Genomic DNA, 12,291 nt, shown 5'->3' on the forward strand with positions numbered 1-12,291 from the left:
AAGCAATCAACCATTTTATATTAACTCTATTAAATGAAATCCTAATGAAAGATGGCAGCTCAATATTAACATTATTACGTTATCTAATAAGATTATAGTTCATTACATAAATATAGGCCCCCCACTTTTTTTTTTTTTTTTTTTTTTTTGTATATTCTTTCCATACATGTGAAAAGGAATGCAAGAGGGTGCTTAAAATTCTAATTTCAACAGCTATACGAGTAGTCAAATAAAATATTTGCGCGTGAAATATGAAACATGTTGAGAAGGCATTTGATAGAATGTGGGAGAATGGAAACAGGACAGGTATTAACACAGGTAGCAAAAAGCATCATGTCAAGAATCTGAAAATGGTTTAAAGAGACAAGTGACATAAACTAACAACTAGTTCAAAGTCGAAAACATGTTGCAACAGACTTACATAAAATCATCAAGATTTGGAGTATCACGGATTGAAACCAAGTTCTCTTTACTGGCGAGTCTTGTTTTCCTTTGGAGAATTATTCCATGTGTGTTAAAATCTGGAGAACACACATAATATGGCAGAAAGCATCCATGAAAGTCACTGATACAAAAGTACTGGAATCCTGGTAGGGGCAGGCATCCTTCTGAATGTCCACACTGACACATTTTTACCAGTGAAACTATGAACATTGAAATACAGACAAATGATGTTCTTGATCCTAGTGTTGTTATAGGCAAGGCCGGATTTAGACTTGCCCTAAGCTATTTGAGATATGGGGGCTCTTTATAACTTTGTTATATTATATTTTAATAATATATTTATACTATATTTTAATTTGGGGGGCTAAGCTATAGCTTGTGTAGCTTATACATAAATCCTGCACTGGTTATATGTCAAGTTGTTTAAGGGTGAAATCAGTATTAACTCCTATTAAGTGATGATAATTCTTATCCCCATCATACTGCACTCATGACCGACTATCTTAAGAGTAAGGAATGGAGTGGCCCACTTATTCTTTGGATTTAAATCTGATGGAATTTGTGTGGAACACATTAGGATGCCAACTCCTATCACCTTAGCCCTCTTCAAGAGCTTCAAGACACTATTTGGCATGAATATACTTTGTTACTGGAGGAACCTGAAGCTAATAGCATGGAAAATTGCTGTAAAGCTTGCATTTTTGTCAGGAGTGACTGCACACCTCATTAATTTTTTTACATATCTCCAAAATTTTGTCAATCTGATTTTTTCTTGCCCCAGTTTATATCACATTATCTATGTTCTTATATAATCCCTCCCATATATACAATTTTGCATTTTTTAATATGTCAGGCATGACAAAATAACATTTCTGAGCAAATTCCACATTTTTAACTGAAAAATCATTCAAGTTGCATGAACTTTTATAATTGTCCTTCATGAAACAAGTTTAATGTTGAAAGAGTGTTTTTAATGTCCCATGTAAGGAAACTATTATTTAATAAATTTACCAATTAAAATAAAACCTGCTTAAAATTTACTATGGTTCAACAAAGATCAGAAAAACCACAAATTTATGAAAGGAATAATAAAAGAAATATACAATTATTCATTGTGTATAGCAAATTGCACTGTGAAAAATAATAATCAAAATATGCCACTTATATTAAACTCGTATACAAAAGAAATGAAAAATAAATATACCTATACAAACATCAGTTTTCCCTTTGATAGCTGCTTCATGCAAAGGTGTGTAATTCCAGTTATCACGGGCATTGGGATCAGCTCCATGCTTCAGCAACAGTTGAACAACTTCAGCATGGCCAAAGGAACAAGCATTATGTAATGGAATTAATCCACCATCATCTCTTGCATGAACATTAGCTCCATTCTGAAGCAAATGTTCAACAACATCTCTACGACCAAATCCTAAAATTTAAATTAAAATTAACTTGTTTTAAAAATTCTTTATTATGGTATATATGTAGCTGTAAATAGCATCTATAACAAAAATATAATTCATTTTAGAATGTTGTATGATTATACATCTTTAATTTGATTATAGGTGCAAACTGATCAGCAAACTTCTTGCAGAAATGATACAATTAAGTCTTCCTAATTCATTGTATTTAAAATTTAAAGAAATCATATTTAGGGAAAGAACATGATTCCACTTTACAAAACTATTCTAAATCAATTTTTTTTTTAATCCACTGAAATGCAACATACCCCATTAAAAAAAAATTAAAAAAAAAAAAAAAAACCCTCATCAGATAAATTATAATTGAAATCTTGAAATCATGTAAACACAATCCTGCTTTAAAAGTTTTGATTGTACACCAATTCATAACTGATGTATGTTTTAAGGAATATTTTGAATTTGAAATACATGAATTTTTAAAATTCTCACACTTATACGGTGATCATCTTCCATGAACTTCAGTAACATTATGATAGCAACTTTTATTCTTTCTTACAACAACAAAGGTACTTTCTGATTATCCACACTACTGGTTTAGGATTTTATATGTCCAAATTATCAAATGCAGAACATTCTTTCAAAAAATGCTTGACTTTTCCTACAAAGACACAACCATTTTTTATTTTACAATTCTGAAAATAGCTTACATTACAATTGTAATAACAATGATGAGGGTGTATTAGTTTTTGGTCTGGAAAAGAATGATACTTACTCATTGTATTCACTTTTTACATAAGACTTGTAATCCTCTAGCAACAGGTATTTGTAAAATATTCTATGCATTATATGTTTGAAATCATATTTCAATAGAATGATCCCATTATGTGAACATATTAGTTTATTTCTTTCTTCTGTCGAATGTGCACTGATCAGAGATTCAGTCACAGCATTACTGCTTGGTATCACAAATACAATTTACAAATTTTAAGAAGTTCGTAGAAAATTTCATCGCCATTGTTGCTTTTGAAAAATGTACATCATTCCCATGAAAAGTTAAATTTTTATTAATAACAATAGTTGTGATCTATCTTTGAATACAGGAAAACTTAACAAAACATTCGGAACCATCTGTAGTCACATTTTTGCTTTCAAGATGTTCCAGACAAAGTAATTTCATGGAGCTTGACATATTTAGAGTTAAATCCTTTGCAAACACTCAAATTCTTTCAAAGAGGTCCTCTATTTTTCAAGTAATTAAAGCACACTTCATAAAATTTACTACCTTTTCTGAAAACAATTGTCTGACTGTCATTCTCTTTCCAAATCAATTTTTATAAGTGTTTTCAAAGAAAATTTTAATTTGTATGACACACAAATTTATCCTCTATTATGTCCTTCATAGAGTTCAATACTGAAACTAGTAGATTTTTGAATTTTAATAAATTGTAACAGATAATTGTTCTAACAGATCATTGATCAGAATTCTTTTCTTTTTCCATGGCAGAAATTTTGTAGAGAAAAGCATGCATGCTAAAAATAAGAAACCACAGGTACAGTTACAGGATCAATTATCAAAAGACATATTTTGTAGGTTCAGACATAATATACGCATTTATTCCTAGAAATAAGTTAATAATTCTTTCAAATGCTGGAAATGCAAAGTCAGCTATATGGTTTTGCAAAGAGTCAAAAGCTATCGGTAAATTAATGCATAACTGAACAACACAAAAGGTTGCTACTTTAAGATTTCTTTTATTTAATGTAATTTTTTAAAGACAAAATGCAATATAGATATAAAATGTGGGGCAATATAAAAATATTTTAATCCTAGCTGGATATTGTGAAAAATGATAAAAAGCAGGACATATCTGAACCCTACCTCGGCCTCAAAAATCATTCAGATAGCTTCTGAAAAACATTATTTAAAAAGTGAATATTTTCTAAACTGAACATTTTAGTGATGATTACCAAGGACCAGATTTTGATAACATATGTATTTTCTTGGTTTGCTTTTTTTTTTTTTTTTTTACTTTTAAACCATTTTTTAAGTTTTCAGAGTATTTTTTGTGCTTTTAAAGGCCTTTTTGGGGCATTTTACAGCAAAAAAATATTTGTTTCATTTGATGAAATAAATTATGCCAATGGTCGCAGTATGAAATGTGATAATAGGTAACCTGGATGTAGATTTGACTGGCAAGACAATTTTACTTACTGTCAAGAAACTTGAAAAAGTGAACTACTCTGCAGTTTGCCAGCTGTTTGAAAAATCGCTAATCATTACATCGCCAAATAGCATACAATGCAATGCTCTGCTGCTCTTTTTAAATGATGCTGCATCACACACAGCTGAAGCAGGAAAATCAAAGAAAGAAAATTTAACTCAAACTGGTACATGCAAAGAAAATGTTTTTAAAAGCACATTATACACAGTGTTTTTAATCTCAAGCTCAAGCTCGACATGTTATTACAGGCTTTGCCACCAAAGCCTGTAATAACATGTTGGGGCACATGGCTAATGCATGCATGTATTATATTATAGTCAAAATTTTCAAACTTTGAAGTCAACTGTAAATAGCTTTGATTGAAATTACACAGAATGTTTTCTCCAGAGACAAAATTGAAGGAAATCTTGCTGCATACATCAGATCCAGTTTCAAAATCTTAAATCCAACTATTAAATCCTTATAAAACCAAAATATGGAACTAGCCAATGCAATACATTACACTGATAAATTAGATAATTATATTTTTTTTTAAATTAAACTCTTGTGTTGCTTAATTCAGTACTATTTTGACTAAATAACTATTGCTTCCAAACAATGCTGAAAATATTCCTCACCTTCACAGAAGCAGACTCTTAACTAAAGAATTAATGATAAGTGATAGTTTCGTTTTTTTTCCCCGGTTAAGCTTCAATAACTGTAATAGATGCCAAGATAAAATATATTCTCACAATATAAAAATTTATATTCTAATAACAGAAGATTTCTCAAATACATCAAGAAGCACATAAAATAATTCAGTACAACTGTAATACATTTGAATAAATTTGAAAAAAAAAAAAGTAAAATTGGTTAATCTTTAGATTATGGTAACTTAGAGATTTTTTGGCGACCAACCCTGCTACAGCAACCTGCTAGTTTTTTTCTGGACGCCATTTTGTTTTCACGAAGTAAAGGCATTTTTTTTTTTTTTAACTCAATATTTTTTTCCAACAATCTGCTAGCCGAATTACGCTTATGCTCGAACTTTTATGGAACAAAAGTGCTTAATCATGACGAAGATTAGGTGCGAAATTGGGAGAAAGTGCAGAATCGCCCACTGCTTGCCGCGTTTTTAAGAATTGCATATACACGGTATCATCCATGTATACGTCGACCTATTTTCACCTAAAAAAACATCCCAGAATTGCACAAAAATAGCATTGCGCACACTCTTGACTTTATCCATGTACACTGCTAAAGTCCTAGCTAGTAACCTTTATCGCCTTACCAAAATGTCGCCAAACTACCTGTTACCATATTCCAAAGATTAGCCGTAAAATTCAAGTAACAGGATGTGTAATTTTTGGATTTTAATCTATTTGTCAACTGTCTTTTTTTTAGTTTAGGAGAGACCTCTTTTTTATTTTTAAAGGCATTTTTCTCATTTTAAGTGCATTTTTAGCGACTTTTTAAGTCATAAAAATGCACAGAATTATAATTACATATGTTAGTATTTATTAGTTGTTTTAATTTCTGTATTTAGAGAAATTGCATATATTTGGTAGAATAAATTATTTTTTTTTTTTAGTTGAAAGAGTATTTTTTATTAACACATCTTATAATTGTTGTGTTTTGTATAAGTCAATCTCTTTTTAATAGGTAAGGGTGACTAGTTAAATGAATTTTTGGAAGTTACAAGCATAACAATGTCAAGATTAATCTAAATTTTGATAAGGTCAATATGAACATTCAAATTGTTTGAAATTATGAGACAGCAAATGGGCAACAAATTTAGTGCTTGTGAAAATTCTCACATTATATAATGCAGAAACAATGATTATACAAAAGTTAATTAATCATGATTCAGATGGAATTTAAAATGTAACATATGATACACCATTTGCTGGATAATTAAAAACCAGATAAATAAGAAAAGTAAAATTTGGAATTTCATTATGGATTAGATGAGATTATTTGGATTATTGCACAGCACACAAGGATTATCTGCCTAAGAGAAAGGATGTCTGGTACTTCTCTTTTAAAGAGACATCAGTGTATGTGTGTGTGCACATATAACACATGCACACATGCCAACTAGTGTCTCTTTAATGGAAAAGTATTAGATGAATTTATGGAAGACAGTACAGAGATAGTTAATTAAAATGCACTGGAAATTTCTTTCATTTTAATTGAATGATTCTGTTGTAAAAACAGGAAATTTAAATTTTGTTTTCGAGTTTACACATACAAAGCAGTATTTAAATACGGGAATAATGAATCTCATTACATAATAAATAACAAATTAAAAATATCATTATATAACCAGTTAAAAATACAGCAGTTGGTGTCAGAACTGCTGTGTCTGTGGGACCAAAAAATTGCGTGTATGTGTGTAAGACATACACATGCAATTTTATATATGACCAACACTTTTGGCTGGTATCTCTTTAATTAAAAAGTACCGTATGACTGTAATAAATTTAAAACCAACAAACAACAAAATGCTAAGCAATAACTAGAAAAAGATATCCAAATGCATATTTAAAAAATTCTTACTTCATAGAATACATAGCTGAAATATAATAAAATTTTGGGATTTCAGCTAGTAACACTTTCATTTACGGATTAGAAATTAAAGAACACAGGTCAAAGGTTCTGTTTCCTCTACTGAATAGTCTGGTTCCAAGCAATTTTCATGGCTTTTTCTATGTGTAATAAGAGCCATTACTAGACATTTTGCCGTCTGGTGCAATCCCTGCAGGTCCTAAGTCTGCAATCCAACACTTCCATAAATTCTAAAAATTTGTCTTTTTTTTTTTTTTTTTGTTGTTGTTGTTGTTGTTTGTTTGTTCTGTACTTTTCTAAGTTTTAAAAATTTTGCTGCCAATAAATTCTGTCGCATACTGCAGACATGCTGGCTTTGGCAATAGCCCAGTGCATAATATGAAGATGAGCTAATGCCTTTTAGAAATTTACCACAAAGATATCTATTCCCACAGACAGTCAGTAAACACAGTGTATCTTCTCATAGTTAACTAATAGTAATATTATTATTTACAACCAATAATAACATTTTCTCAAAAGACAAAAGCATTTACAATTGGGTGCCCCTTGTTTTTTGGCGATTATTTTTTGACAGTAAGATCGACGTCAAAAAAGAATACCAAATACACAAAACCAAAATAAGAAGTCAAAGAGTTGCACAAACTCTGTGTCCATGTACACATTGATCTGTTTTCACTTGAAAAAAACATCCTAGGATTGCACAAACTAGGCATTGTGCACCGTCTTAAATTTGTGCATGTACACATCAATCTAATTTCATTTAAATAAAATCAGGAAGCTAAAACGAAGTTAAAACTGTCATGGTAACCAGAAGTGAGGTTTCATCGCCAAAATTTTTAAAAAATTGTCGCTAATCGAAGGGGCACCCAATTCTACACTAGAGCCCACAAAGTATAATTGCGATTCATTACAAGGTCTCTTTAAATGAACTGTTTTCTTATTCACTTTGAAATTATCACTACTACTTCAGAATTCAAAGAATAACAGCTCAATTTTTTTTTTTTTGTCTTCGTTCAGATATTTAAAAAAAAAATTTTATGACACTACAGAAATGAAAGTGTCAGATTTATTAGCACGACAATGATACTTTTATGACATACAAACAAATACATAACTTTTCTCAAACCATAATACACTCATCTAATAATAAAACATTTTAAGTCAATTACAGCTTCGGATAGAAAGGATGTAAATTATTTTATCCCCCCCCCCCGTTTTTTTTTTTTTTTTTTTTTTTTTTGGAGAGTTTGACGAGAAAGACCCACTAACCAGCTGCAAAGTGTAATGGAGTTGATTTCCGTCCAGCAGCATCTCTGGCATTGACATTTTGAGGTGTTACAAGTTTTCTAACTCTCGAAACATCACCATAACGACAAGCATCAAATAATTCTCTGCCAATGTCAGAAATAAGAGAATTATCACTAGCGTTGGGTATACCCGAACGCCTGGTAGCCATCATCCATTATTGTTATTAAACTGTAGAGCAGACACACATCTTGGACATTAATGTCAAACCAGTTTTCACCAATTTCACCGTGCTAATTCCAGATTCAGCTCTCGTTGCATTTGGTTTTTACGGATAAAATAATTTTTAAAAATATGGATTTTTCCACCTGTGAAAAAATGCCGTAATTATTAATAGCCCAATCTGATTTTATCTTCTGTTTCAGTTTCTTTCCTCTAATATTTTAAACCCCATATTTCGTTATAACATATAATCATGGCATAAGGCTAAAAGTCTTGGCGTTATAGTGTAATTTCTTTTTTATTGCAATACAAGACGGGTGAGACTAAATTTCAACTTGGCAGGAAATTTTGATTGGTTGGCTTTGGTGACGTCATTTTGACGTATTTAAACTCCGCCTCTCATGTGGTTTACAATCAAAACACATCATGCGCCATGTTTGGTCATGACCAAAGATGGGTTCTTCTCTTGCTTTACCAAGATATCCGTATAGCCAGGGCTTAAATTGCGTCGGAGCCCACCGGAGGCTGGCTCCGATACTTCTTAGTTTTAGGAAAAATTCATAATTTTAGCCGGAGCCCTAAATAAGAAGGCTTTAGCACTTCTTTTATGTAACTGAACAATAATTTCAGTAGAAATCTGGTCTTGGAAACTTTATTTTTAATAATAAAATTATATTAAAAATTGCTTATTAAATTCTAATTTATCACTTTGCATACTATTAAATTTTAATTATTTAATTACTTTAACCATTAATTTTTTTAATAATGAATTATTTAATTTTTTAATTGTTAATGATTTGATTAGTCATCTTATTTATTCTTGTTCCTCTTTCCTGAAGGTCTTCTATAGGGCTCTGGTACTTCTAATTTTTGAAATTAAACCCTGCGTATAGCTGACCGTTTTGTTTTTCTAATATGCTTCCTTAGGGATTATGACAGCCATATACTGGTAAAAGGCCTTAGACCATTTACCAAAGCAAAGATCCGAAATGGTTTATATGGTAAATAAGAGAGTTCGTAAGGAAGGTTATATTGTAAGAAGTTCGTTTGGTATGAAAACTTCAGTTTTCATAAAGCAAATGGATTAAATGCAGATATTTTTTCCCCATGAGAGAAAAGTCCTAAAACTGCTTCAACTGTTTTATTTTGTAAATGAAGATAAAATAGCGCCTGATATGTGTATGTACTAAAGAGGACTTTAATTATTTAGTGAAATAAATAAGGACAAAATACAAAATTTGATATTGTAGTTTAAAAATATGTTTTTATTTGATTAAAACACTCGAGAGCTAACTGCCTACAAGGAAGGATGGCTTCCTGGAGAACTTTCTAAGGGAAACTGGCTCATATACACATTACACATGAGGAAAAACACAAAAACGCCTATGCAACTACCCCAAATCATGTTTAGAATAAAAATTAATTTGTTATTTATTATCATTTGCGATTATTAGTGGTAAATATGTATTGAAATCCATTTAGAGCAAGATCTGCAAAGAAATGAATGCGGAAGAATCTAAATTCTCAGAAGAGATATGCAATTATCTGATTATAATCAGTAGAATTTGCTTTGAGTTAATCCATATTATGTAACGTTATCAAGTGGCTAAAAGTATAAAACACTGGTAATTAATTCTCCTTTCCTTGATTTGTAGTAGTTGAATGAAATGATCATAAGATAATTTCATGACAAAGAAGCACTTAAAAGTCTATCATGCCTGAAATCTGCTTGAATGTTGAGTCATAAGGGTACAAGATCTCAAAATATATGTTAGAATGTGTCTGCGGTCAAAAAAGGGTTGGAGTAACTCCTATACATTTTGTGTTCATTAAATAATCTTGTACAAATGATTAGGTAAAGTTTTTTAAGTCTTTTGCCATTAGTTGATCCAGTAGCATGCTAATATAGTCTAACTTCATGCTTATTTTTACCCTATGTATCCATGATTTCTTATTATATACAGATAATATTAAGTTTTGGTCATTATTCATACTGTCAATAAATCAATATGAAGAATACATTTGTGATTTAAATTGAAAACGATTAGTTCAGTGTTTACAGATTCATGTGATGTAATGAAAGTTTATAATAAAATTAAGAATATTCTATGGTTTATTTTCTTAACCCGCGAGCACACGCAATGGGTATGTCATACCCATGGGCATTTTTCTTTTTGTATATTTATCACTTATTCTTTCATAAAAGGACGAAACTTGGTGAAGCTGAGTTCAAGGCCACATACTTAAATGCGGGAAATTCCTAAGGTGACAGGTGCAACGTTTTTTTAGGAACAGCATTGTTTGGGCATCTCATACCCGCGCGTGTACTCATGTTTCTCAGTGAGTCACTTCGCACTTCTCGTTTTCAAGCTTTTTTTTTTTCAAGTATAGGTTTTTCTTGAGTTGTAAGCATGACGCCGTATATTCCTTACGATGAAGAGATGAAAAGATTGAGAAATATTCTTAAAACAGTTTCTTCTAATGAGGATTCATTTAGTGAAGACGATGAAGATGTTGATGACGAAGAATATAATAGTCATCATGATTCATCCATAGAGAGTAGTGATTCAGATACAGAAACAGAAAAGGAAATTTTTCAATGTAGCAATGAGTTTTATGTTGGAAAAAATGGAGTAAAATGGAACAAAAATAAATTCCGGACTAATGTTAGAATTGGAGACAAAAATATTATAACTAAACTCCCTAGAAATACGAAGTATTCTAAAGACGTCTCAACACCTTTAGATTCCTGGTCACTGCTTATCGATGAAGATATGTTAAAACATGTAGTCGACAATACAAATATTTATATTGATTGTACGTGGAAATTTCACTCATGAACGGGATGCGAAAGCAACAAATGAGTTGGAAATCAAAGCTTTAATTGGATTGCTGTATTTATGTGGAGTTTATAAATCATCCCATGTGAACGTAAGAGATTTGTGGGCAACAGGCAGAACGGGAATGGACATAGTTCGGGAATAAATGTCAATGAACCGATTCCTCTTTCTTTTACGATGCCTCCGTTTTGATGACATTAGAGATCGTCCCAGTAGAAGAGACGTTGATAAATTAGCTTCGATCAGAGAATTTTTTGGAAATTTTGTCACAAATTGCCAAAAGGCTTATACTTTAGGAGAGTATGTGATCATTGATGAGAAGTTGGAATCATTCAGAGGTCGTTGTTCCTTCAAACAAAATATGCCCAACAAGCCAGCAAAGTATGGCATAAAAATATTTGCTCTTGTAGACGCAAGGGTATTTTATACCTGGAGTATGGAAATTTATGCTGGTAAACAACCAGATGGGCCATTTCAAGTTGAATTTGGTGCAAGCGAAGTTGTCAAACGTTTAATAAGGCCCTTATACAACTCTGGTCGAAATTTAACAGTTGATAATTGGTATATGGGATTTGAATTATCTCAAGATCTCCTAAAGAAGAAAATTACGATAGTAGGTACAATGCGTAAAAATGAGAGAGAAATCCCACCTGAGTTTCTGGCAGAGAAAAGAGAAGTATATTCTTCAATTTTCGGTTTTCAGAAAGAAGCAACACTTGTATCTTATGTGCCGAAAAAAAATAAGAGTGTGATCCTGTTATCCACAATGCATTCCGGCGATCAAATCGATGAATCTACTGGGGAATCTAAAAAGCCTGAAATCATTACATTATATAACATGACAAAAGGAGCAGTCGATGTTGTAGATGAGATGGCAGCTACGTATTCTACAGCAAGAGTAGCACGTCGATGGCCTATGGTGATTTTCTTTTCAGTGTTAAACGTGGCTGCCATTAATGCAAGAATAATTCTACTATCAAAGAAGGAACTACCAACGGAATACCATACAGGCGTACTTTTCTCAAAGCCTTAGGGATGCAGTTAATAGAAAATGTTCAAAATGAACGACGACGAGCATCTGTAGTTCCTGATTCTAGACAAACACTGACCACCGATGAACATGTTAACAATGAACCACCCCGCAAAAAACCTAAAATTACAAGAGGTGTACAGAGTGCCCCAAGAAAAAAGATAGAAAGACTAGATACATTTGTGAAAATTGTAGCAAAAGTACGAGTATATGTATGGAACATATGACCTCATTTTGTAAACAATGTTCAAAATATTGTAAGTAAATAATTTTACCTCTCCTTATTCTTTCATATTTTGTCTAAAATGAAGTATTAACTT

The 12,291-nt window shown here is 31.5% G+C and overlaps 1 protein-coding gene across 1 annotated transcript in view; it reads right to left on the bottom strand.

Annotated features, from left to right (window-relative positions):
* Tnks (tankyrase) overlaps positions 1-8,175 on the bottom strand; it is an 88,701-nt gene extending 80,526 nt beyond the window's left edge. The window contains exons 1-2 of the mRNA XM_035372492.2: positions 7,904-8,175; positions 1,649-1,873 (exon numbers count right to left, since the gene is read on the bottom strand). Coding sequence (XP_035228383.1) covers positions 1,649-1,873; positions 7,904-8,093 — 415 coding nt within the window. The 5' untranslated portion in view covers positions 8,094-8,175. The remainder of the gene's footprint in view (positions 1-1,648; positions 1,874-7,903) is intronic.
* Between the last annotated feature and the right edge of the window lie 4,116 nt (positions 8,176-12,291).

This window comes from Stegodyphus dumicola, chromosome 5 (assembly GCF_044657685.1).
Source record: "Stegodyphus dumicola isolate Sdum_Otavi_A_Nest chromosome 5, ASM4465768v1".
Taxonomy (NCBI): domain Eukaryota; kingdom Metazoa; phylum Arthropoda; class Arachnida; order Araneae; family Eresidae; genus Stegodyphus; species Stegodyphus dumicola.